General features: G+C 42.8%; 3 protein-coding genes across 4 annotated transcripts in view; 2 read left to right on the top strand and 1 right to left on the bottom strand.

The window, feature by feature from the left end:
* Nucleotides 1–20,464, top strand: part of eva1aa (eva-1 homolog A, regulator of programmed cell death a) — an 85,173-nt gene extending 64,709 nt beyond the window's left edge. For both annotated transcript variants that reach the window (XM_086189784.1, XM_086189785.1), the window contains exons 6-8: nucleotides 14,475–14,609; nucleotides 17,729–17,902; nucleotides 18,534–20,464. In XM_086189784.1, the coding sequence (XP_086045910.1) occupies nucleotides 14,475–14,609; nucleotides 17,729–17,902; nucleotides 18,534–18,913 (689 nt within the window). In that variant the 3' untranslated portion in view covers nucleotides 18,914–20,464. The remainder of the gene's footprint in view (nucleotides 1–14,474; nucleotides 14,610–17,728; nucleotides 17,903–18,533) is intronic.
* Nucleotides 20,465–20,829: 365 nt separating this feature from the next.
* Nucleotides 20,830–24,623, top strand: efhc1 (EF-hand domain (C-terminal) containing 1). The gene is made up of 10 exons (XM_086189179.1): nucleotides 20,830–20,994; nucleotides 21,542–21,763; nucleotides 21,854–22,141; nucleotides 22,227–22,376; nucleotides 22,486–22,678; nucleotides 23,187–23,413; nucleotides 23,521–23,661; nucleotides 23,777–23,990; nucleotides 24,130–24,282; nucleotides 24,389–24,623. Exons 1-10 carry the CDS (start codon nucleotides 20,929–20,931, stop codon nucleotides 24,418–24,420), a joined length of 1,686 nt encoding a protein of 561 aa, XP_086045305.1. The 5' UTR covers nucleotides 20,830–20,928; the 3' UTR covers nucleotides 24,421–24,623.
* Nucleotides 24,624–24,851: 228 nt separating this feature from the next.
* The window catches only part of tram2 (translocation associated membrane protein 2), a 10,575-nt gene continuing 8,114 nt past the window's right edge, over nucleotides 24,852–27,312 (bottom strand). The window contains exons 10-11 of the mRNA XM_086189180.1: nucleotides 27,298–27,312; nucleotides 24,852–25,984 (exon numbers count right to left, since the gene is read on the bottom strand). The exon at nucleotides 27,298–27,312 is cut by the window's right edge and continues 143 nt beyond it. Of these exons, the coding sequence (XP_086045306.1) occupies nucleotides 25,908–25,984; nucleotides 27,298–27,312 (92 nt within the window). The 3' untranslated portion in view covers nucleotides 24,852–25,907. The remainder of the gene's footprint in view (nucleotides 25,985–27,297) is intronic.

Genomic DNA, 27,312 nt, shown 5'->3' with positions numbered 1-27,312 from the left:
AGTGTCAATTAATCTCACTTTCAATATCTGTGTACTTGATTGTTGTCATATATACTGTATTTGTATACCTGCAATTTGAAGTATATGTCTTGCTCTCATTAGCTTGGCTTCCATCTCAGTGTGAAGAAAATCTTTTCAAAGTTTGCTAAAAGAAAAGACATAGCAAATCAGATGCGTTTCCGTCAAGTGATTAGATCCGATAAACTGCACTAGTTTTGTCTGAAGATCGCGGTATAGGCAATGTACACTTCACGATGTATATTTTTGTCATGGATGAGGCTGAGGAATATTTAGGTCACGTCTTTGGTCCACATGTATCCATTGTTGTCATCAGTCGTGTTGTCCCTCGTTATTGGAAAACCAGAAATACGCCATGAGCAAGAACATCCATCACGTGACTCCAGTAAGTAAGAAAGAACCACCTTAGTCAAGCTTTAAAAACTTTTTTGGAAATTAATTTAATTCAATTTAAATTCAAATTACTTTGAATTAATATTGACAAAATCATAATATAGATGGCGGCGCGGTGGTGCAGTGGTCAGCGCTGTCGCCTCACAGCAAGAAGGCTCCAGGTTTGAGTCCCGGCTCCATCACAGGATCTTTCTGTGTGGAGTCTCCATGTTCTCCCTGTTCCTGTGTGGGTTCTCTCTGGTTCTCCAGCTTCCTCCCACAGTCCAAAGACATCAAGAGGGGACGAGGCTGATTGATACTCTAAATTGACCGTAGGTGTGACTGTGAGTGTGAATGGTTGTCTGTCTCTATGTGTTGGCCCTGTGATGGACTGGTGACCTGTCCAGGGTGAACCCCACCTCTCACCTGAAGGCTGCTGGGATAGGCTCCACCCCCCCCCCCCCCCCGCTCGCCCCTTAACAGGATAAGCAGAAGAACACAAAAGACAGGTTCCACGAGACGAAGGCTGCTGGAGGTTGTTTGAATAATCATAATGGTAGAATTAAACATAACTTTTAGTTTATTTCCAGATGTCAGTATATTGTAATGACACAGTCTTTGGTCACACACCGCGGCAAAAAAAACATTTACAAATCAAACCAAAAAAAAACACAAGATGATTCACTGTCTCTGGCTCACAAACCGAGACTGAAAAACAAAACAAAACAAAAATTAAAACACATGCAGACATGTGGGTCTCTTTTTTTAAGTGTCATCTGGGAAAAACTGTTGTCTAATATAACTGAAACTCTGCGCTTGAATCTGTTGTGTTTGGCACATTTTCTAGGAAAAATATCGGTGAAATTGCTTCAGGTGTTTTCACAATTCGCTGTGCGTCAAACTCTGAGGGTGCTGACGATGACTCTGGCTCAGATGCTCTCGTTTTGCTCAAGTCTCTTCTTTGCTCATCAGCTGTGTTTATGATGAGGAACCAATACTCTAAATATGATTTATGGGCGTTCCCAAACTTTTCAACATTCAACATGTTTTCATGTGTTTGTCGTTTGCTCATCAGGAGGTATTTGATGCACCTTGGAAGTTCTCCCTCCCTCAGCTGGTGGCAATAAGCCTGGCTGAGAAGTTATATAAGGGATGTGTGTGTTTATGTGTGTGTGTGTGCGCGCGCGCGCCTGCAGCATCAACACCGACAGCTGACTGCCTAGAATTGAGTTTAGTTTGTGTTAAAAGCTTGGCAGTTACTCCCAACTTTGGTTTTCTTTTGTTTGGTCCTGTTTGTCTGTCCTGTGGACAAATATAGTCTCTTCACCCCCTTTTAGAACCAGAGTTGTAAAATAACATTACTTGTTCATGACCTTCAGTATTTCTTTCATCGGTTTCCCAAAAAAGGGGATCCAGACATCTCGTTTGCTATTGACTAAATAATTTAATATCGACTTATCAGTGAAGAATTCAATAGAAGGCTTACTTTAGGTGTATTCCGTCAAGTCCAATTTAGGATAAGCCAGGTTTACTTAAATGACAGTCCTGTTTCATCAACATGGCTCATGAATAGTAGTTTCTATTCCAGAAGTAGCTTTCCAAGGCGTATGCTGACCGTCAAGATTATTGTAAATGTGTGGCAGAAAATTTCACACGACAGACTCCCAAAAGACAGATCTGGTCGGTGGATTTCTGCACTTGCATCACTCATTCATGTAATAGAATTAAGAGCTCATGAAAAGAATGTGTTCCGCTGTCTGTAAAATGGATAAATTAAATAAAATTTGGTGATTATATTTCCCATGAAGGCAGCACGTTGGTGCAGTGGTTAGCACTGTCCCCTCTCAGCAAGAAGGTTCCAGGTTTGAGTCGCGGCTCGAGCTCGGTGACTTTCTCCAGCCCCCCCCACGACCCTTAACAGGAACCATGAATTATGAATCAGAAGACATGCACATCCTGAAAGATCTTTGATAAGGTCAGCAAGCATGTGATGACTTATCATGAATTGCCAAGAACACAAAAGAGCTCATTATTCATCACCCAAAAGCTTTCCCCTAATGTGCAAGATTCTGTTTTTTTCCTCACACACTTTATGAAGAATCAGTGTGTGGCAAAGGTCACCTCCATCACCTTGTTAAAGACAGAAATATTCTTTTTCTTTTTTTGCCACCTCTTGGTGTTCTTAATACAGTTCAGTACAGCTGCTCAGGCTCTAGAAGAAGCCTGCCTCTGTTTTACCATCATTTTGCATCAGTGCGTCATCTTTTCTGCCATCGACTCTTCGGGGCTTCTTCTCTACCGGGGACGTGAGCTCAAATCAGCAAGGCTGGAAGGTGATAGTGGAACAACTTGAGGCTTAATTGGTGGTTATTAGGTATTGATTATTGATGGCTCAGTTGCTTTGATTTTGGGTATGGTGGGTGCATTCTTATGTGGGTGGGGGGTTGAGTCTCAGTTTTGCACTTGTTTGTCTACTCTCTGCAGTTTGTGACCCTTAACGTATTTAATGTAAACTGAGAGGAGATTGGGAAGAAAACAATTCTACTTTTAGCTCATGGCAGTGCATCATTCATTCCTCAGGTCCCAGATGACTTTAATGTTGCCACGTGTTGATTTTATTAATCAGCTTGTACCCACAGTTGTTGCCTTCTGCTAAAGATAGACTACTTCGGTGGGACAAATGTTAAAGCGCGCTTGCCGAAGGCTCTGCTTGTGTCTCGACACGTTCGCTATCTCTCGGCTGTGTTCCGTGTGCCAACAAATGACCGTCTCTGTCTTGACTGTTTTCACAAGATACTGTCATGTGATGACCTCAGCAGCTCTCTCACCCAAACACAACTGCATCCCATTACCTCAGAACTCTGATATGAAGGAGTGAGTTTAGGCGGGCGGCATGGTTTGATGATTCAGCGCTGGCCACATCCTTGTTGACCCAGTGGAATGTTAGATAATGATGAGGCCATGCTGACTTCAACAGTGAACCCCCCCCCCCCCCCCCACACACACACACACACCCACGCACACACATGCACACACACATGGCTCTCCCCCATCCAGCCAATAAAGACGAGGAAGGGCGATGCTCAGAACTGTAGTCACACGACAGCTGGCCTAGGCCTGCAAGAAGATGGATGGTGGTGATAGTAGTAGGAGTCGTAGTAGTAGTAGTAGTAGTAGTAGTACCAAGGGCTCATGTTTTACAGTTATAGACCTTAATCTGATTAAAATATTAATATTCAGTTTGGGTTACTTCTTATTTTAATCATGAACTGAGTACAATTCATATCTTGGACTAAATTCTGCCAGGCTGAATGTTTGTAGAAAGTCCTCCTACATAATCTGAATGGCCTGAATCCATCCAGTTGTAGACACGGTGTCAAAACTTTGTCTTTCCTTTGATGTACTGGCCCCCTCCCAGAGTGTAGTAACTGTAGCTGAATATCCCCTCTGCCATGCCAACAAGCCTGTGAGGATGCTGGTACCCTGCAAACCCAGATTGAAGACCAGGGTGCGGCGACAACCTTTGGTCTTTGCATCAAGCACATGCAGAGAATGCTGGTCTGAGGCAGGGGCGGCTATACATGAGTGAGTCCGATTATTTTGACTCCACATTGTCAACAGTGCTTCTATTTCTGTTTGAGCATCAGCGTTAATGACGCCGTGTGTGTGTGTGTGTGTGTGTGTGTGTGTGTGCGTGTGTGTGTGTGTGAGGAATGTTTAAATAGCCAAACAGCTGGGATTTTTGAGTATAACTGATGGTTGTGGTGAAGAGAGAGAGAGAGAGCAATTAATGGTGGGTGGGTGGGAGGGGGGCATACATGTGTGACCAACAGGGACGAGTGTGTTAGTCATTAAAGTAAATGGTGAAAAAAATTCTATGCTTTGCCTGTGAATGTAGGGCAAGGGTCTCATGGAGAGACTCTCTCCATCCTGGAATGTACCCGCCCCCCTGCCCCCCCCCCCACCCCCACCCTTGCCACCTCACCTCTAGAAGCTTCTCAGCTGTGTCACCATCCAGCTATGTCTCGGTTGGATGTCAGTACACAAAATATGCCAGAAAGAATATGAAGAATACACAGACGTTGTCAATATTTTCTCCTGTCAACTTAGTTCTTGTCTTACACAACCCATGCCAACCGCTGATTTTATTAAACACGTGCGCGAGCCAAAAGACCAGACTTTCCAGGATGTCCAGGATTTGGGGGTTACCTCTCTTAAATGTTTCTGAGCAGCGCCTGCTTCTTATTCATGCACTTACAAATAATCACTGTTGTTAACTTTGTAACATTGCCAGTTTTCCAGCAGTGGCCTCTGATTATTTCCAGTCAAGCTTTCTGGGGAGATTAAGCACCTAGTAGAGGGATTATCTCAGAAGTACATTTTGTTAGTAATTTGCTACCTTTTTTTCACCTAGATTTTTATTTTTACATAAACAACGAACAAGTGCTCTGCATTCACAAAGATGTCAAAATAGAGAGAAGAATATATACCACCATCCAAAACAAAATGGCTTCATGTAGATCACGACCGTCCTCAACCAAAAACCCACCCCTGCAATCCCGCCCCGTCTGCACACTCAGCTCCACTCCGATCCCTCAGCCGTCCCCACCTACCCAAGAGTCACCATATACACGTACTGAAACTATGAAAATTCTCTGGAACACTCCAATCTAAGGCAAATCTCCTTTTATTTTGAGTGTCCCAAAGGGACGGGGGTAAGTACCTCAGGAAGGCTGGCCATGTTCTCTCAAACCAACTGTCATCCCATCCCATCATTCAAGTCTTTCTAAGGGTAAAACGTACTTAAATTTCTTGGTACCGTTGTGTAATAGAGGGAGGTCTGTCCCTGATCCACTGCTTTAAAATACATCTCCTAGCCAGAAATAGCAGTTTGTCACAGTCTCCCCAGAGACGAAGTTTTTGAAGGCAAGCCTAGTATGAAGAGACCTGGATCCTTTGTAACTTTCATTGCTCCAGAATCTTAAAATCAAACGACACTCCCAGAAACAGTGAACGTATGTCCCAACAGTCCGTTTACATTTAATGCAAAGCAGAGGGGTCTGTTTATTCATCTTATTAAGAATAGATGGTGTTGTGCAGGATCTATGGAGTATCTTAAACTGGGTGTCTCTCATTCAGTTACAGATAAATGTGGTTTTGGCAGAGGCTATTGCTTCATGCCAATCATCTTTGATGTGTTGCCCACCAAGATCGTGTGCCCACTTCTCTACAACCTTGCTGATATCTGAGGGATCAATGGAATAGAACAGTGAATAAGAATAAGACAGAAAATATCTTGCGTCCTTTCGATTCAATAAAAATAAATCTATATCACTAGAAATGGGAGTGTCTGTGAGGAGATTTTTCTCCTTTGATACAAATAAAGTCACACACTTGAAGATACCCAAAAAAGTGGCGAGATGCAATGTTACATATATGTTTGTTGAAGCTGCTGAAAAGTCATCATTGTAATCAAAAGTTATCTCATGACACTGTACAAGTAGAGCAGCTCTCGTACCACACTCTGTCAATGAATTTACACCCAACAATTCTAAAGATCGCTTTTCCCATAATAAGTCAGTTTACTCAGCCAGGAGTGGGGAGAAGTGAACCACTCATCAACACCTGTTTCAGATTTTAAATGAGACTGTAGCCAGTCCCAAATGATTTGGGTGAGGCAGACCCAGTTATGAAATGTCAAATTCGGTAGGGCTAGACCGCCTCGTTCCCATGGCAGTTGTAATGTCTTGATTCTAATCCTTGGCTTTTTACTGTGCCAGATAAATCGTGCAAAGGGTTAAAAACCTGTCCGAATGTGAGTTTACCTTCTCTGATATCCACAGTGGTAGCATCTGCAAAGGATAAAGCAACCTGGGGAGTATGTTCATCTTTTTGAGACTAATTCTGCCCATCCAGGATAGGGGAAGGTCATGCCATCTCTCAAGGTCATTCTGAACTGCTCTAATTAAATCTCCACAGATCCCCAACATTAGGTGGCACTTTAAAACCAAGTTAGACAAAGCCCAAGGTGGCCCATCTGAATGGGAAATTCCCAACTGAACTGTTGCTGCCATAATTCCCATATTGTTCCAATTCCAATTGTGGGTGGTGTTGCCAAAAGTGACCACGTGAATATCCTTACTATTCCTGATGCATTCTGCCAGTGGCCCTAAAGTGACGTGGTGGGAGTAAAAGGTGTAATCCTTTGTCCTTGGATTTATAATCCTTCAAACGTCAAAGACACCCAGATCTGCACACAGCTCCTTCAACCTTGCTGTCTTTTTTGAGGTAAAAGCAGGCTTTGGTAGAGATTGATCAGTACTAGCATCCTGGGGTTCGATGTGAGGATGTCACCACAAGTAACCTAGAAAAGAAAGAGGGCTCGAACGTGTTAGGGCCGTAAATAGAGCCGTAACAAAAACCTGGAATAGTAACAAATCAATCTTCGTCATCCTGAATGGCCTCATCCAAAGTAAGAGGCAATTTCTTGTGAATAAGAATGGCTACTCCCCTACTACGTGAGTTGAAGGATGAATAGATCACCTGGCCCACCAGGATCCTCCTTAATGTAATGTGTTCCAAATCCATCAAATGAGTTTCCTGTAGGAGGGCCATTTGTGCATTCTCTCCTTTCTAAAATAAGATGATCTGCATTTTTACGACATGGCCTACCCCTTTGACATTATTTTCTACCATTTTAATGCTGAAGGTTTCTCTTCAATGCCCCTTAAATAGTTTATAAATGGATAAAATAGTTTTTTGGCAGTTTTGATACACTCTGTATCTGCTAGTTTCAAGATTTCTCTAATATACGTGTCTAATATAAAATGTTTTGCGGTCGTGTTAATTAGATGCAGTTAACAGTTAATTGGTTAACTCACGCAGATGACGTCACGGGGTATTTACATAGAATTAAGCGTGGTTTATGGATAGACCCTAAACCATCATTGAACATTCGAAGTGTGGTGTCGAGGGAACGCGTTGCTCTGCAAATCACCGCCAAGCCGCTAGGGGGTGTGGCTGTGTCTTTGTATGGTTTCGGGGGGCTCTTGTCAAATTCCAAAACAAAACTATTTACAACAGAAAGTCCAGTGCTTTTCTTTGAATGACTGTTTGCTGTCATGAATCAAACTGTAAACTTTGAACATGACAAACATGACTTCTTGTGGCCATTTTTTTCCGGAGACGCACATATTTGTCTCAGAGGTTCTTCCACCTCTTCATGCATTCAGCAACCTCCTCTGCGCGGACCAATCATAGTCCTTGACGTTCACGTCAGGTTTTTTTTGGAGGTGCACATCAGGCTATGGCTTTGGGTCCGCCTAGGGGTCTGTAAACCAGGCTTTACTTGTTCATTTCCAAGGACAGAATTTGCCATTCAATCTTTGAACTTTTAAAACAAAACAAAATGACTATAATTTTTACATCCATCCATCCATCCATTTTCTATACTTAGCTGTTAAGGGTCACGGGGGGGGGGGGGGGGCAGCTGACATTGGCCGAGAGGTGGGGCTCACCCTGGACGGGTCACCAGTCCAGGACCTATAATTTGTACATAATCATCATCCAGAGGCAAGACATCTGGACATTGGCGGCCATTTTTCTGCCAACAAAAACAGGTGTTTTGTTTCGAGATTGTCAGCCATATGCTTTTTTCTTCTAACCCTAATGTTAGAGCTGTTTCTTTTTATTTCTATTTCCCAGTTATGCAGAGATGGGTTGTTGTCTTTTTTTTGGTCAAGGTGATATAATCCTGAGCATGGGGAGTAGGCTTAGCTGCAGGTAGACCCACCTATCTATATTGTTTTATTGCAGATTTTTAATTTTTCGTTACTAAATGAATGTATTTACTATTCTTATCCAGAAATGTCTTTGTTATAAAATTAAGTTCAATCTTTCTTTTTGTTGTTGGACCATTGAAATTGAACTTATCTGTGAAGGGTCCCTTTGAGAATATTTGAGCTTCTGTTTGTGCAGGTGCTCTGATCGTATGTGTTAAGATATATGGATATTTCATAAGAACAGGTCCTCTGGAGGCTCACCTTAATCACTACTTGTCTAACCCTAACTTTAACCTTCACCACGGACCAAAAAAAATGCACACACACACACACACACACACACACACACACACACACACACACACACACACACACAAAAACCCATTGAAGATGTGGAGCTGCTTGGCCATTCTAACACAAATATGGAGCAGATCCAGGGAAAGCCCTCAGTTCAGACCACTGTTCCCTTGACAGAGTTCAGATTACCATAGCTGGTCGACTCTGCATCCACAAGACAAGAGGGAGTGTGTTAATCATGCCCTCTAACATAAATGCTCTCACTCATTCAAGCACACATCCATTTAATTATCCACTGAGTGATGTAGGAACTCATGCAGCTATTCATTTTCACAGCAGGGGGTAAATGTGATGTTAATGCCTCCACTGAGCTAAGGGCAGCAGGGTTGGATTCTCTCTATGGCCCTGAAACACACACATATACACACATTCTTATACCATGCCATCATGATTAAAACAATACCCAGTGTTTTGTGTGTGTGTGTGTGTGTGTGTGAGAGTGAGCGTGCGTGGATTGAATATACACTCCAGCTCCTGCATGTATGACTGTGCCGGAAAACAATCAGCTGCAGTCAGCTGGATGCCGTTAGAAGTTTACGATGGGGGTTGGAGAGAAAAGTCGAGTTAAAGGAGAGGAGAAATGCAATCTCAACACCTTCAGCTCCTGCCCTATTCACCTTGCATGTTCAGGAATGCCACTAGCTAAGTGAAAAATTGCAGTTGTGGGCGGGTTGATTGGCTCGTGAATGTGCAGATGTCTGCATGCCTGTCTGTGTGTTAAGCAAGACAACAGGCATAAACAGAAGAAAAAGTATTGTGTGAGTCAAGTGTGTCCATAAACACTGATATGAGATTTGGAGGCCTTTATGTGTGCGTTAAAGTCGTTCCTTAGATGGCTGTTTTAATGTTGTAGATGAAGTAGGCATTGGCTGTGCGCGGATTGAAACCAGATGCTTTGGCACACATACACACGGCACATTGTTTTAATACACTTTTCTGCCTTACAGCCTTTTTAGGGAAAACATAATCAAGTGTATATTTTGTCATTCAATGACTCAACTTTTATATCCTACAAAACGTATTGAAGATTGGTGCTATTTTTGGCTGGAGCATTAATGGGCCAGCACTAGGAACAGGTTTTTTTTTTTTTTTTTGCTGAAGAGCTGGGTGATAGTTGAGCCATCGGTGCAGCGGCTGAGTGTTTCCCATCAAATGCTGCTCTTTCAAAATGAATCGCAGGTGAAGTGATGTACGTTGGGGACCAGTGTAGCAGCATGAACCTCTCCTCCTGCCAGACGGGCAGAGCGCATGTCAAATGAGTCGGCATGTGGCTTAAAAAAAAATAGGCCTATATGTATGAAATAGGCACTACATATTGAACAGACCAAGATCACGTTTAGTTTCCACAGGCTAGGGCACATTACAATTTAGATGAGGGTCAGCACAACTTGTGCATCACGGAAAAGTCATACTAGATGAAACTGCCTTTTTAGGGGCCATAATTTCAGGGGGCTTAGAGAGACCAAGAATTAAAGTGTACACCATCAAAGGGCACACTAAAGCAATACCCCCCGTTCTCGCCATTTATACCCATAAGGGCTAAAGTATGTTCAAATTACGGGCCCGAGTCTGATCTCATCTCAGATTTACTGTGGTTTAATATTTCATTATATCCCCTCTGGCTTACAGGGCTTTGTCCCAACTGTGTTCTGCATTGGTCAGCACATGGCCCGCAAACTCATACACATACAGACAAGTACACATGCACACAGTCACACACACACTTTGGCTTGCAGAGCCCAGTGAAACCAAAGCCGGGCTCTGCTAGTGTAAACACAGGCCATTGTTATGGGCACTCTTTCCCGCCTCGTATCTTCGCTCCCTGTGGCGGCTCAGTGAGAGGTACGGGACTGGCGCGGATCCCGTTTAGTGGAGTTATATTGAGAATCGCTTGGACTCATTTGTGCTGTATTTATGTGACTATGTCATTATAACGCCAGCTGTATAGTGTGATTTATGTATGTTTCTCTCTCTTACTGTCTTCCACTGCTTTTTACCGCTTGGCTCCGTACGTGTGGTTTGTGGCGTTTGCTCCGAGAGGTTTTCAATTTTTGACAATTATTTTTGGACAAGCGGCAGTCAATTTACGACAATGTGCTGACTCTTGCCAAAGAAGAAAACCTATAGTCAAGCATGAGAAATGGCCACATGGAGGAAAGGATGTTCTGATGTTGAGTAGATTGCTTTCTGAATGGAGTGTGTGTGTGTGTGTGTGTGTTTGCACTAATTGTATATATTGACACGCATCTGGCCATGCACTTTTGTTGTTTTTTGATGTTCTGTAACTGTGCAAGGATGTGTGTGTGTGTGTGTGTGTGTGTGTGTGTGTGTCTGTCTGTCTGTCTGTCTGTCTGTCACATCATGGCGTCTCTCAGCTGTGACCCTGGGCCACATGTGTAGTCAATTAGAGCCAATCAGAAGGCTGTAATCAGGGCGTGGCGTAGCGATGGTGGCAGCGTGGCAGCGGGGGAGTTTTAAGACCTTATGATTAGTGTGTCAGGCTGATGAGGAAGGACAGAGGGAACTGCCAGGCTAAACTATTTCATAATTTCTCTGCCTTTTTCCCCTCCACATATAGGCAACTTTGTTTGTTTAGTTCACGCCAACTAGTCCTGGATGTGAGTCTTGTGTTTTTAACCTATTTCAGGGACAGATTTTTGTGGTTTGCCACATGAAATTAGGCAATTACAGCAAGCTACGAAATGTAAGAGGATACATTCTTACAGCTGGCAACTTACCTGACTGCATATGAACTCTTCTGTCTCGGTGGCAACTTCCTCTTTGTAAGACATTGGGAAATTCAAAGGCTGGAGCAAGAGTTAGCCACACTCTTTGAAAGTCTTGTTATAATAAACCAGTTTTCAAGTGAATTTCTCTAGATGAGTCACTGCTGAAGCAGTCTCACAACCCATCAGCTATGTCTGACGACTTAGCCTCTGGAAACTAGTGCCAGTATTACGGAGTTCAGGGGCAGTCAGCGGATATCCCGTCAAAGATTCCCTGTTCTGTCCTCCGCTCATTATTTACAGCCTGTATAATAACTTGAGATGTTTGCATGGAGTTGAAAGACAATGAATACTAGAGAACTGTTTCAGAAATAGCCAGTTTACACTCAGTGAAGAGTTTAAAACCACTACAACTCTGACTTTGTTAAATCATCAGACTACATTTTTCGGACGTCGCATTTTGACCAATGCTCTTATGCGTTCTACACGGACTGCTTATGTGGACACAATCGCGGCTGCTCTGCGTGATTGCTGCTTTCATGGGAAGCTTCCTCGTCACGACATTTTCTCCCTTGATCAGGTGACATAAGAGAATATGTTATGAAGTATGTATTCATGCATAATGAGCTGGAATGTAGGGTTTACCTTTGCAAGGCTCTTCCACAGAGAAGACAATCACTGTTGTCTCGGGTAAACACAATAATTGCAGATCCACCATTTTACCTTACAAAAAGAAAAATGCAGAAGCAGTGATTTTCATAACTTCTATATTTTTTCATCATGATTACTGTGACGTGTTTATGTCGTACATCAGGTGGTCCAAAGCAGCCTGTTCTACAGAGACTCAGCCATTTCTGTAATGTGAATGACTCACATCTCTTTCATACGATCACATGTGCATAAAATGTGTTTTGCCTTGGGCTGCCGTAATCCCCTGTTGTCCCAACAGAACATTTCATATTTGGCAGTATCTCTGAATTTTATTTTTTTTTCCCGAAAGAAACGTGAATTAAGTCTTTTAATAGTAGTGTTGAAAAGTGTGTAAATAAATTAGCAAAAGTCTTCATGTTGCCAAGTTTCCTGCATGCCATTTCTCAGCCATTTCCTAGATTCTCATCGGAGTGTAGGATCGCAAAAAAACAAATCCTGTCTTCATCTTGCGCTGCAACTGAATTCTTTGTTTTCATATTTTGCTGCAAAACTCCCGGGAGCTAAGATTTAGGGCTTCCCTTTTTTACCTCTGCTCATGAGGTTGTTGTCAGCAGCATGCGTTGGTGGGTTGTTCTGTCTGTCAGCATCTACTAGAGGGGTACAGTAGCATGAACCAAGAGAGAGAATAAGGAAATATTTGTGTAAGGGTTCATTTTATATGAGCGATCCGGTGGAGAAGAGAAGAGACTCTTAACTTCAGTTTTAATTCCGTTCTGATTTACCCCCATAATCCCATAATAGCCATCAAAATGTGCTGTCGAGCCTCCTCCGTCTCACAGTGTAAACATCCAACTCAACTGAACGTTTGTTTTTGAGACTTAAATCTCTAATTGGGAAGAAACCCCACCATCAAACTCTCATTCACTGTAATATGAACTACAAGCGCGCTTTCCCCTCAGATTCCAAATTCTCTTCTTCGCCAAGTGAAAATGCCAAAATCACAAATAAACAGTTTTAATTCTTGAAGGTGCCACAAATGTTCCTTCAATAAAATGTGAAGTTTGCCAGTGGCTCAGAGGTGGTCTATTTTGGGTACAAGAGGTACTGAGTTCAACCCCCAGGGTGGGTGAGGCTGTTTGACATTTTCAGTTTGGCACAGTTTTTTTGGCAGTATTACTGACATCATATTTGGGGCAAAGTCCAGGAATCTGTTTGCAACACACCTCAAGAGAGCTCCAGTCGTTTCTCTGCGTCTTCCAGAGCGCGAAGGGTGATGTTTGATACTGCGTCGTCAATGCAGCATCTGAAATCACACAATACTGGACTACACATGAAAACCATCGTAGTGCTTATATGCACCAACAGTGTGTGTTCCTTCCTCAACTGTGATTTGCTTTTGGAACACTGCCCCAAACAACAACAAAAAAAAGGTTTCCAGAAATGTGAGCAAATTTGGCAGCTTTTACTGCCACGTCACAATTTGTGCAACTGATGTCAGCTTAACCTCGTAGCTTCTATTTCCGTGTCTAATTTGTCTGTTCAGAGCAATGAACGTGATGGACGGACAGACAGACAGAGGAGAGACAGATAGCTGTAAACTGTAAATCAGCGCTGATGTGACAGAGCAGCCAAACACAGTGACCCGAGTCTAGCTCGGCATCCAAAACCACATGAGAGCGGGCAGGAATGTGTAGCCCACTACATTGTGGGTTTGCGTCTGGGGGAAAAGAGCAGACTCCCTGACTCACAGGACACTGTGAGGTCGGGACGGGGTTTGTGTGTGTGTATGTGTGTGTGTGGGGGGGGGGGGGGGGGGGCATAACTTTTGGGAAGCAGAGGTCATAAAAGTGTGTGAATCACAGCCACAAGCGAGTCAATCGGAAGAAATTTGATGTGCTGACTGTTCCTTGTCGATTTAAAAGTCAAATAGAGACAATCAGGACACAAACAGCTTACAGAATGTTTTTTACAAGTACAACAGGATATCAAACTGCTGAAAACCACATAAACATGCAGATGTTCACAAAAACGACAGTTTAGTACCCTCAAATAAACGGTGCCAGCAACTCACAACCCCCATTATCCATGGAAGTGGTTGAAGGATGCAAATATTGTGCACATGCGCACGCGCACACGCACACACACACACGCACTGACTAATGGGCCCATTAAAAGACGGCCAAGTTTAAATTCATTTCAAATTAAACTGGTATTTTTGTAGTAGTTACAGTAATGTTATTACTTTTGAAAACAGTTAATGCCTTTTTAATTATTATTAAATCATGAGTCCTCATCTGTGTCTCACAACCCCCAATTTGGGAACCCCTGCAATAAGGAATTTGTTGTATACTGCATTTTGGCATTATTTGTATTTTTTATGTGTATATGTATATTAATGTTTATATTTATCTGCATACAATGTCTACATTATGATAACCAGGATCAGCAGTTAATTGCCTAAATCAATCTAATGACAATGAAACCCATTCTTTTCAGACCATGCGTAGTCTAAATTGTCCTCTTTTCTTCTTCTATTCCTTTCTGTCCATCTGTGTCCTTCCCTTTGAAGTCCCAAAGAAGTTACTTCAGGAGCAGGGCCCCAGACCGCCAGTGTACTCCCCGCCACCCAGCGCCCATGACCCCAACATAGTGGGAGACAGCCCTCCTGAGGGGACCTCAGTCAGAAGCCCTGACTCTGTTCCAGGTGAGTGAAACACTCACAGACCCCCATGGAGAGCAGTTAACACTGAGCAGTCCCGAGGCCTCCCGGGGCATCAAGAGAAACAATAACTCAGGGAATGTGCATGTATATTTCAAGTCCCAACTGTTTCCATATGTACTCTAGCTTGCAGAACCACTGGTTTGGAGCATATATGATCATTGGCCTTAAAATATACTGTTTTCCGAGGAGCAACAATTGCATTTATATGTGACCACAGTCTAAATCAGTCCGTCAGACTCCCAGAGAGAGACAGACAGAGGGAGAAAAAAGCAAGAGCAATGAAAAGAAAGAATGAAAAGACGCCAGCGAGGACGGAAACTTAAACAAAGCTTTATTCATGGAGGAGGGTGGCCTGTGTCCAGAACACTAATTACTTTGCTCAGCTAGCGGTGCTGCGCTGATGAGGAGTATAGATGAACAAATGAGGAGAGGAAGAGGAGAGGAGACGTGCGCTCCGGTGCTGACAGTGTCTAACGCATGAATGGCTTCAAACACTCCACCTACAGCTCATCTGGAAAAACCTGTTTCCATCTCCATTGCTGTGATAGGGGAGGGAAATTATGAAGGAGAAACATGAGGGTTGACTCTTTTACTTCATACACGTCCTCATCAGTTAATTTGTCTCTTATCTTCTTTTCTTTGTTTTCAATTGGGCAAATATGCGCTTGAAGGTAAACTTTTTTTTTTTTTTTTTTTGCTTGATAGCATGCTAAGCACTTGCTAGTAGGTGATTAGCGTATGCCCACATCCCCAAAGCTCATCAATTGATATGAATTGTGGTGTACTTTACTATTTAATACACACACACACACACACACACACACACTTACTGATATACCGGTGCAGAATCTTCTGGCGCAGGCTAGCTGATATGCTAGGCTAATTCCTGGTTTTAGCTCTATAACTTTGGGAACAGTTATCTAACATTTGTCAGGCTAGCAAATAAAAGTTGTTGTTTTGTTTTGTTTTGTTTTTTTATAAAACGCCAATCTATTCATTTTAAACACTAATCCTTTTCGACCTTTAAACTACCTGTACTTTTTCTAGCTGAATATCTGCCCAAGTGTCTTTACACTGCCTGAAAATACCGTGTGGGTGATTTATCTTTATCACCTCACAAAAACTACACGATGTTGAGATTGAGTGAAATGTACATGTAGCTTCGCAGCAAGAGACCGTTTCATACAAAGGCTGAAGTTTCTTTACCCTCTGTGGGTCTAGCTGCTTGGTGCTAGGGTTAATTCCACTGATATTAAGTCTTCTGCCTGGAAAATTGATTGAACAAAGCTGGGTTTTGTTTTTTTTTTGTTTTCTTTATGTTTACAGCGATGACAACAATTATACTGGATCATAACTTCCGAAATCCTCCCCTGTCGATACCCTAAACACAACTCTGATGCTGAAAACATAAACGTATGTGCTGGTCATTTTTCAGGGGATAGTGGATTGGAAAATCTTTTTTGTCCCTGAAGGGCAGTTTTGTTTGCAACAGTCGGCCGCACAAAATTTTACACAAAAACATAGTACCCTAGAATAAGAGGCAAGAATGAAACACTTCCTAATCTACAGTATCTGTAATGACAGCAGTGCCTACAGCTTATTTCAAAATGCAACAGCTGATTGGACCAGTCACCTCAGGTATCCCTTTGATTTGGCCCCGCTGACAGCAGCAAACCTCCTCCCTGCTGGCAGAAGTTTAAACACTGCATGCGGAGGATGCTGAAGGTCTCCTAGTATGTTGCTCTCACTTGAAACACATGGCCAAGATCATTCAAGTCAATGCCAACCAGCTTTCTGCAGAGTAAGCAATATTTCCCAGCTTGTTCTTGTTAGCAATGCTGAGATTACCAAGCAAGCAGATCACCGCAAAAGTCAAAACAGACTCTAAAAAAGATGAATGAAGTATTTGTAGCACTGTTTTATTGTTTAAATGAGTGACGCTTTAAGCTAAACTAATTGGGATTCATTGTAACTAATTTCACCTGGATTCACCTTCTCATATTCATATCCTGTTTTATATGCTGTTACGTTGTCAGGGTTTTCTATCTATGATTTAACTGGATGACACTTGCACCACAGCCGAGGGTCCAGGTGGAAACATTTACCTCCTCACAGCGATTCCAGTCTAAACTGCATTTATCAGATTAAGAGAACCCAAACACACCTTAGAAACTCTACAATTAGAGGTTCCTAGCGTGTGTGTGTGCGTGCGTGTGTGTGTGTGTGTGTGTGTGTGTGTGTGTCAGCTCACCAAAGCATGCTTACCTAAGAATAAATAAATCAGCGTGTGAATATAGTTATGAACACACAAACACAGCTTACTGATGATGCCGTTTGTTTTGGCTGGCTTAGCTCACACTTGTATTTGTTGTGAGTCTGGGAGCTGAAGCTCCAGTAGTTACTACCCCACCTAAAACAGCTACTGTACTTCATGTTAACTGAAGGCGATTGCACATAGAAAACAAGCTTTCTTTATGAGTAATTAAATCATTCTGTCCTTCCATCTCAACTCCCTGAGTCTTGCATGCATAGCACGAGCCAGCATGTAAACTCTGAAAGTAATCCAGAGGGAGAAACGGTTGTTCCCATCTATAAATAGGAAGTTTTTTTCAGATTTTCGCAGAGCACTGAAACACTGCCAAAGTCAAAACCTTTCCCATGTGGTTCGCTGTACTTTAATGACCTGAGTCAGAATGAATTCGACAGAAGCGGATGTGCTGTTATCCCCTAAATCGCAGCACTTTCTGAAACTCTGTGTGTGTATGTGTGTGTGTGTGTGTGTGTGTGTGTGTGTGTCTTCCAGCAAAAATGAGAAAAGATGCTGCAGTTGATTCAGCGGTCTGGATGCAGTAGTCACAATACCCCAGAGACAACACACACACGCTTTACTGTAAATGGTCCAGTTAGTTTCGACATAATCTGACGGTACATGTGGTAATGTAGTGTCTCGGTGTGTCATAGCGGGGGCCACAGATTCCAATTGCAGTGTTAATGTTCCGTCAATGAAAATTAACTTCTCAGAAACATCTGGATATAAAAAAACCAAATGAATGAATAACAGCCGACTTGCGCATTTCAGTCTAACGTTCCCTCTACTGCAGATAGGAAGCGGATCAGAGAGACAAACCCCAACGAAGAGAAGTCCCCAGGAAACGGAAGAGGAGGTGGAGAGAGCCCGCAGCAGCCTTCAGGCATGAATCCCATCACCAACACCACCTCGAGTTCCAACATGGCCCTGATCAGCAACGCACTGGCTGCCTACACCTACATATCCGGTATGACGAAGGTTTTAATGTGTGAGGCGTGCCTCCCTGGGGGGGCGGATAAGTTATCAAAAGGGTATCATGTAGAGAAACCTAATTAGGTTTGGAGAGATACTGTAGTTTTCAGGGTTATTTTACTGTATTTCAAGAGGCTCTAAAGTAAAACAACAAAATTAGGCTAACTTTGCTCGATTGTTGTAATACCATAACGATCATTCTTTATAGGAACCCAGAAATGAAAGAGATTGTAAGAGGTTTAAAAGGGGCACCTGAGTCCAGGTCTTGTCCAAGGTAAACCCACCATGTCAGACCCCTGTGGTGTGACTTCTGAATATAACAGGAAGGAGATTAAATTTTCCCTCCAGGGAGTTTGTACTTGTCCACTAGACAGGCTGATGTGAAGAGGACGTGCTGCTGATAGCAGTGTTAGTGACACATGACCACCAAACCAATGACCCAGACCAGAGAAGTGAGTCATATGAGCTGTGGGTCTGCAGCCAGTGGTCATCACGGTGAGGGAGCCAGCAAGCAAACTATTCAATAACAGAGGAAAGTCAACAGGTCAAAGAGAAATAATTTTCTCTCTAATTTGAGATGTTTTCTGTAAGAAATCAAATAAATTGTTCTTTCTTCCCAATAACAGACCACCCAGAGAGGGCAGCGCTCTTCTTCGTCTGCGGCGTGTGTTTGGGCCTCTTCCTCACCCTCTTCGCCTTGGTGGTCCAGATCTCATGTCGTACCGACTGCCAGCCACGCCAGCGGCCTCCTGCCAAGAAACGCGCACGCCCCGCTGACTCGTCCTCTGATACCAGCGACTCAGACTCAGACTGGGACACCAATTCAGACCTCTCAGCGCGGCGGCACCGTCGCTTTGAGCGCACGCTCAACATGAATGTGTTCACGTCGGCCGAAGAGCTAGAACGAGCACAGAGGCTGGAGGAGAGGGAGCGGATCATCCGGGAGATCTGGATGAACGGGCAGCCTGACATCCCTGGGACGCGGAGCCTCAATCGATATTACTGAGGACGGCGAAGAGCATACTTGAACAAAATTTAAGGCGCACTTGGGTGTGAAGGGGCAAGCTAGTGAAGCTTCACAATTGAGCAACTGCAGACCACTCAACTTGGACTCGCTCTGATGAAAACAGTGGAAGTTATTGCCGTCTTGGGAGGAAGCCTTCCCTCTGTGCTAGTTTGACTTTTCCTCTGGGTACCAGAAGAGAACAAGCCCGCTGCCGGAAGCGAGGGGTGAAAGGCTACATCACCTTGCCTCTGACCTCGGGAGGCAAGTGGGGTTTTATGCTGCCTTCTCGGCCTGTCGAGACCACACGGTGACTGAAGGACTGAGGCCTCGCATGGTTCTGTTTCAGACAGAACACCAGGCAGCTGTGATCTTTGTGCTCCGGGATCCAAGAGGAGGCGCTTGAAGGGCAGCATAAGCAGAAAGACTCGACAATCTTTCCACAGTGAATAACCACGTCGCCTTTTGAACTTTATAAAACCAAAAGATATTTTGGGGTAATTCATCTCAACCCATATAAAATCTATTTTATAATATTTAATAGTTTATTGATGTTGTGTAATTTTTGTTCTCACGTATGGTTTATTATGAGATATTTTTATACTTGGCAATGGTTGTCTGGCGCCTCAGGGATGCAATCCTAGTGTTTCTGTGTTTTTTTTGGTTGATGTATTTGCTTCCGAAGAAGGGGGATCGGCCCTTTTTAAACAGCTATGTCAGCATTTAAAGAAAAGAAATATCATATGAAGAGCCTCAAAGAGGTTTTAGTGATTTCACATTATTTTTGATACAGTATGTTTAATACACAGCGCAGTGCCTTTTCAAGCTATTACACCAGTGATGAGCTGGTCAATCAGAATTAACGGCAACACGAGCGCGTTCCCTATTGTTGCTCGTCTAAAGTGGCGTATGTGCACGATCTGTCACTATCAAAAATTGCACTTCCTATCTCATCCAATGTAACAGATCATGCCGGCTGAGTAAGAAATCACTATTAATGTCCTGTGTCCCACCGTGCCCTCCTTGGACAATATTAATAGTAAACAGATGTTTGTAGTCATCACCATCGGCAGCCATCTGGAGAAGGAGCCATCACTGCGAGAGAAGGTTTATAGGTCATATACAAGCTGCGTCTCTTCAATAAATCATGCCGCCAGTTTAATAATATAAGCTATTTGTAATCCAGCTCTGTTTGTGCTGCCCTGGATTTGAGTGTTTTTATGAAAGAAATTGATGGGAGTTTAATTTAGTGTATACAGGACATATTAGGGTCATCCGCATAAAGTTTTTATAAGGGTCGCTCGATGGGAACAAAATGTGCCAATAGCTGGTAAAATGAGACCAAAATATGACTCCTGTGTTTGGAATAAACTGTGTTCAAAAATAACCTGTCTGCTGGTTTACTTGTGTGTGAAAATGTGCAACCGTGGACAACGTTTGTTCTGTATTGTGTCACCAAGGTAGAGGCTCTTGACTCATGATCATTTTACAACGCAGAATGTACTCAAGGAACAAAAAGCTCATTATAGACCCATGCTCACGGTGACCCGTCGGCCTTCATGCTGCATGCTATTGAATCGATTTTGTTAGCTTTGCGCGACCCCTAGTGGTCAATTTTGGGGGATCTCAAAGCTGAAATGAATAAAAGTCATATAAAAAAAGCATAAATGGCTTTGATTTACCATTTCTGACTATTTTGTTTGATTCTAGCTTAGAGATATGCACTATTCACATTTGCATACTTAAAGGTACACATAGGATATGCAGAGCTACTCTATATTGCTTATTTATGGTTTACCAATATTAATATTAAGATAGCAAGTTTTACATCTTATTCCGTTCGGGTTTATGTCATTAATTCCTCCCACGATAGTTTCCACAATGTCTTTGTTTCGTTTTTACTTCTTAATGCCGTCGTGCTGTTTCCATGGATACCATAAACTTAACAGCGGCGAGTCCATTGAGTAGCTTTTCATCCTAACTCCATATTCTCTTGTTTTTCCGGCTAAAATAATAAAATGTCCTGGAATTGGAACAGTCATGGGTTACCATTTTTACCAGGATACTCTTTCCCGGATATAACGGTAAGAATTCCAGCGAAAAAGACAAAATATTTTCAACGAGTTTGGTTGAGTTAGCTAACGTAAACTGAGTTTTAAGTCGTACTTTTTGTCTTTCTTTCTTTTTTTTTTTTTGCCATTTGTTAGTTAAGTGTCATGTCTGCATCATTTTAGTCTTTCGTGTCGGCTGTTTGAGTCTTCGACATTTCTAATGTTGAATATGAGCTGCTGGATGAATATTCTGCAAGAGGTGTAACATTAGATCAATTTATCTTGATTCAACAAAGTGGGAAATTCACACTTTACAGACAAATATAAAGTAACATAAACATAAACCTCAGCTGCACAGGGAGGTAAAAGTAGTAAGTGGAGCCTATGAAAATAGAATAAAATATAAGGGACCAAAAATATAAATCATACTCACAACTTCACTCATTATATATATACCTTTCACTTTGTACAGATGTAAGAAGAAATATGCTCTTGTGTATGTGGTTGTTTTTTTGTTTTGTTTTTGTTTTTTTGTTTTTTTTACTTAAATTTATTCATCCTGCACGTGTTTCCTCTTCAGAAGGAGTCCTTCCACCGACCCCAGACTCTGGGCTACAGGAACGGCTATGCTCTGCCCCACCACCCCAGGGTGGGCATTGGTCAGGACCCTCTGGTATCTACGCAGCTGAAGCAGCAGGAGAACACTGAGTTGTCTTTTGACACAGCGCATCTTACATACGGTTCTATCTCCAACGACCAATACCAAGAGTTTGTCCCGGCTCATGTGGCCCTTGACAAGAAGGTGCAGCGTCCCAGTGATAACACACACACACACACACACACACACACACATTTTTGCTGCTGACTCATTCATTTCTTGTTTATCCTGTAGGTTCTGTGCTTCTTTGCCTACTTTGAGGAGGCTATCCTGTACTCCCCTGAGGAGGAGCGCCGCGTGCGTCCCGTGGTCATTTATTATCATCTTGAGGATGACACCATGAGCATCGTTGAGCCCATGGTGGAGAATTCTGGAATAACTCAGGGGAAACGACTCAAACGCCAGCGTCTGCCCAAGAATGAACGTGGTGATCATTACCAATGGAAAGACCTCAACCTTGGCATGGACCTGACAGTGTTCGGGGTCAAGTACAGGATCACACAGTGTGATGCTTTCACAAAGGTATGCCACACACACACACACACACACACCTTTATGTTCTGCTTGTGTCTGGTGTGACTGACTGCTGTCTGTCTGTCCACTGTAGGAGTTTTTGGAGAGCGAGGGTATAGTTCTGAACGACCCTGAGCCGACACCAGAGGATCCGTACATCAAACGACGAAGGAAACCTTTGCCAGCCTTTACAACACCGTCTGAATCTGACAGCAAGCACCAGTTTTTCACCATGGACTGCAAGGTGAAGGACATTCCAAACTCTCTGGGTGAACCTCACACACTCAATCACAGTGTCTAAAATCAGTGTTCCAGTTCTGGTTTTAAGGCTAAAATCATCATGTCTGGCTCAGGTGTTGCGTTTTTTCGCCCTGTGGGATGATTCTGACACTCTGTACGGGGACACCAGGCCTGTGATCCTCCACTTTTACCTGGTTAACAACACAGTGGAGATCAGAGAGGTCCATGAACCCAACAGCGGCCGAGATCTCTTCCCTGTGCTGATGCGCAGACAGAAGCTTCCCAAGAAAATCAAGAACAAGGCCGGTGAGATGCAGAGGCGTGGTAATGATCCGCCCTCCTGTTTTTAAAGGCATAAATTAGCCAGACCTTCTGTTGTTAATTATCACATGTGGATCTTGAACAGGATTATGCACAAACTGGGCTGATGTCATGAAACATGGTGGAAGGGTGAAGAAAGCGTCAATTTGGACGTTTTTGAAATTATTATGACAGATTCCTCAGAAAACATTAAGAAGAGGCGTATGTCATGATAATATTTAGGAATTTGGAGGATTTGGTACAGCTCCTGATATATGTTTGGAAGCAGTGGAGGAAATTATACCTTTTTTGCCACGTTTAGACAGATTTCCTTTAAAATGTAATAGGTTTTCTTTTTGGCTCCTGCTACAGCCCTCCTACAAGTTTGGTAAAATCTGCATCTTGGTTTTTGCATCATCTTGGTCACAGAATGGCGGCTGCCGCAAACAACATATGGTATCGTTTCCTGTACTTGTACGTATGAAGCAGTAGTTTTCTTCTACTCTGCGTCCAGAGTCCTTCCCCAGCTGTGTGCTGGAGGTGTCCTCAGAGGAAGTGCAGGAATTCTACTCCCCCAAAGACTTCCAGCTTGGTCAGGTGGTCACGCTGCTGGGACGTCGCTTCCTGTTGTACGACTGTGACGGCTTCACTAAAGATTATTACCAGAAGAATCATCCAGACATGGACATGACAGCCTTAGAGGTACCAAAGAAGACCGACGGGCTTCAAGACAGGAAGAAGGTCTGAATTTTTACACGTTATGTAAAAGCAAATACTGTATAAATGAATCGCTTTTGTGCTCTTGTGAGTAAGTGTTTGTCCTGAGCAACCCGTCACTACATTTCCAGGAGATTCCTCCCTACAACGGCTTCGGCTCTCTAGAGGACTCTCTCCAGAACTGTTTGTCTCTGATTCCTGAGCGTCCCAAAAAGAACCTGATTAAGATGCTGGAAAACGACCACAGAGTGCTGCGCTACAGCGCCAGACTGGTGAGATAGAGATCAGTTACAGGGTTGCGGCTGGAGATGTTGGCCCCCCTGATCATGTTCTAGTTTGTGTATTCAGTGGCCTTAACAGGTCGCTAACCTGCTCCGTGTCCTACAGGACTCTCAGAATCCTACAGATGAGGGTCGGCGCTTCATCCTCTCCTACTTCCTGTCAAATGACATGATCAGTATTTTTGAAAAGCCCACCCGCAACTCTGGTATCATCGGGGGGAAGTTCCTGGAGAAGACACGCGTCCCCAAGCCGAGTTCTACTTTGGAGAATCCAGAGTTCCTCTCACCTGCAGACTTTTCTATCGGATCTACTGTGGAAAGTGAGTCCTGATGTTGCTCACGATGCTGAAGTGTATTTCTGCTGACACAAGCGCTTATTTTTTCATCTTCCAGTGGAGATCAGAATCAGATGAGACCCTGACGCTCACTTTTTAGCATCTTTCTCATCTCATATTGTAGTTTTCAGCCACCGCTTCGTGTTGACCGACGCTGACCGGTATGTCCTGAAGTACCTGGAGTCCATCTCCAGCCAGATTCCCCCTCAGACCCTGGAGTCGGTGCGGCAGAAGCTGGGGGTGGAGGTAGAAAACAACCAGCCAGCGGATCAGAGTGGTAATAAACGAAGCGTGTTTCTCTAGTCTGAGTGCACCCAGTACATGTTTTTGGCAGTATTACAGCCATGAATGTCAGTATTGAACGTTCTGTCTTTCTTTGACAGGCGGTCTTAATATAATAGAGGAAACTCCATGATTTTCCCAGCCGCCCGTGAGCCTGAGGAGTGTTTATTTAACTGAATAAATCAGAACTGGAAGCTTCAAGTGTCTCTGTCCTGTATTCACTGAGACGTATTACTGTTCATATTGAAGTACTGCCAATGTTAAATAAGTTACAATATTTTAGGAAGTATCCTTTACGTGCTCTTGCAGAGAGTTATGAAAGACTAATACTACCATGGAGAAAAATGTGCTAAGAACTTTTTGGAAAAAAAAAAAAAAAATTCTTCCTCTACTTGTCCACCCTCCATGTTAATGAAATTACCAACACATTTTATTTGATCATTTTTTAAATGTAATTTTTTTTAAATCATGGCGAGTTTAGACCTCCACAGTCAGTTACATTTAGTACCACCTTCATAGCCATCCTCTATATATGAAGCAGGAGCCAGGAGACCGTTCCCTTCCAGAAGAAAAGACATTGTCCCATACACAAAGTCATCTTTTCTATTTAGGGTGTAGGTGCGGATTAATCACATGATATGAACTACGTTAATTAAGCTTTACAGGCGACGTTCAAACAGACAACGTCATCGCAAGATGTCAAACTGTTCCTGGAACATTTTTCGGCCTAAATTGACCCAGCAAACTATAAATACTCCTTGTAAACAAGATTTTCTGGTTGATGACACAATCTGCCGTGTCCATAGAAAATACAGGCGTCCTTGTTCTGCCTGCTCTGCCTTAATTGATCAGACCACACCTTAAATTCAGAAAATTGCATTATTTAATAAAGAAATTTTAAAAAAAGGAAAAAAAAAAGAAGCATGGAATGGCATGCTGTAATATCCAACATACGTACTTGATGCATATCTTGAAGTGACCAGTGACAAACGCAGACAGGAATCATTGGGGGGGGGGGGGTTGGAAACTGTTCTATTGGTGGGCTCACGTCCCTCCCTGACATGGCGGAGGGATACGTGAAAGCCAGCGTACAGTAAGCTCATATATCATGTCATCAGTAACATTTCTCTGCTCCAATGGACCAGATGAGGAAACAAGCGAAACTGGCTCAACGGTGAGAGCGACAGACAGCTGCAACGTCAGACAACACTACAACCAGTACAGTACTTCTGCATAGACACATTCAAAGGTGACACACAGTCACGTGCGTGCTACATACTGTGTTCACTCCACTTTTTTTTTTTTTTTTTTTTGATGGTTCTGCATACAATGGTGCTCCTTAGGGTGGGATAGCAGGCTGTGTAGATGTATAAAAAAATACTGATATGATGAGAAGAGTAAATGTCTTTTGGGCTCGAGGGATTTCCGTGGATTGATTTTTTTTTAATTTTTTTTTTTTAATTTTCCAGCATTCAAGCCTGTAGCGACTGAGTCCCTGAAACATCTCAGGACAAACTCATCCAGAAGCTCGGTGGCGAGTAGCTACCAGCTCCAACTGTTATGCTGATGGGGAGCCTCACGCCGGGCCGAGGCCGCTCGTTCAGGTGTCAGTGTGCCATCTTAAGGAGACTTGAGTTTTTTGGTCCGAGGAGAGGCTCCGTTCTCAGCTTTAAGAACTCCGTTTTCATGGTGTCCAACTAGAGGAGACACGGAGGTGAAAGGTCATTTCAGTAATCAGAACAAAACAAGACAGACAGGGAAGTTATTGGATTCAGGTGAGATTCTGAATTGTGAAGCTTGATGTTCACGTGTTTTAGTAGAAACCCAAAGTGAAGGGGGGGCATGTCACTGATAATGTCTGGTGTTACAGTATCTTAACCATCAGCTCTGGTCTCCTGGTTGGTGGGTTAGCCCACCGCTTACTTCTACAATTCTACAATTCTACAATTTCATTTAGCAGACGCTTTTGTCCAAAGCGATGCTTACTTGAATGTGAATTATTTAATTGAAACTCAACTTAACTTTCTAAATGTTATCAGACCAAATGCATGATATTATAGTGGTCAAATTCCCAGGGTTGCGTTACCCACGAAACAGTTTTTTCCTATCATTTTCAGCAACAACTGTACCCCGCTAGAGAGCAATGGCCGCGCAAGCTTCATCTAATTAGCCTTTTGCTAACTTAAATGCAAATACATTCTCAAATTATGGGCTTTTCTCACTTTCCAGATGTTATCTGACCAAATGGATACTATTTTAGTAGTCAAATTAGTCATTTTCAATGAGTTATGTGACCCCATAAAAAAAAAAGGTTCAACTGCAACCACCTTGCTAGCAAGCAATGGCTGAGCAAGCTATTTCTTCTTAGCCTTCTTTTAACTTCAATGTAAATAATTTTGTTTTGCAGCTCTTGTAGATTTTTTCAAAAGTTATAAAACCAAGTGTATTATATGAACATACTGATTTTAGTCATTTTGCTAGGCTTGTGTGAAAAACTAAACAATTTATCCCCATTTTCAGCCGTGGAGTGAGCTAATCAGCTAGCAATCAGCTAACGTGACTGTAAATAAATAATTTAATTGTGCAGCTGGACTTTCTAAATGTTATCAGACCAAATGGATTATGTTATGGTCATGATACAAGTAGAAAAGTTTATTTCATTATGTAAGTTTATAGAAGAAAGGATTTTAGAGCCAAGAGTGATGGATGGGGGGGGGGGGGTATATCAAAGAAAGCATTTTCATTGGCTACAACATTAATACACGCCTCAATGTGCAGGATGAGTTGTCAAACATTTGAATTTTTTGTTTTTTTACATGGAGAGAAAAGGCAGGAAGTTGGTGTAAAAATAATCTGCTGTCAATTATTTGACAAATATGAAGAGCCAAACAAGCATAGGGACACGGGATAAAGCTAAGAACTCTATTTCAAAATTCTAAACGGGAAAGCGAGGCTGTCGTTGCAGGACTTTTATTTAATATGAACAAGGGAGATGGATTTTTCTACTCACGCGAGTCTCTCTTGA

This window comes from Aulostomus chinensis, chromosome 20, assembly GCF_037954235.1.
Source record: "Aulostomus chinensis isolate RoL2024-O1b breed Wild chromosome 20, RoL_Achi_v1.0, whole genome shotgun sequence".
Lineage (NCBI taxonomy): Eukaryota > Metazoa > Chordata > Actinopteri > Syngnathiformes > Aulostomidae > Aulostomus > Aulostomus chinensis.
The sequence above is the reverse complement of the archived record's forward strand: the minus strand, read 5'-3'. Positions and strand labels throughout refer to the sequence as shown.

Bases quoted from the DNA above. Each gene is read 5' to 3' on its own strand.
- efhc1 (XM_086189179.1), top strand. From the start codon at position 20,929: ATGTCCTGGAATTGGAACAGTCATGGGTTACCATTTTTACCAGGATAC. The intron at 22,377-22,485 runs GTGAAGGACATT...TGTCTGGCTCAG, and splicing joins TTTTCACCATGGACTGCAAG to GTGTTGCGTTTTTTCGCCCT. The intron at 23,662-23,776 runs GTGAGATAGAGA...CGTGTCCTACAG, and splicing joins TGCGCTACAGCGCCAGACTG to GACTCTCAGAATCCTACAGA.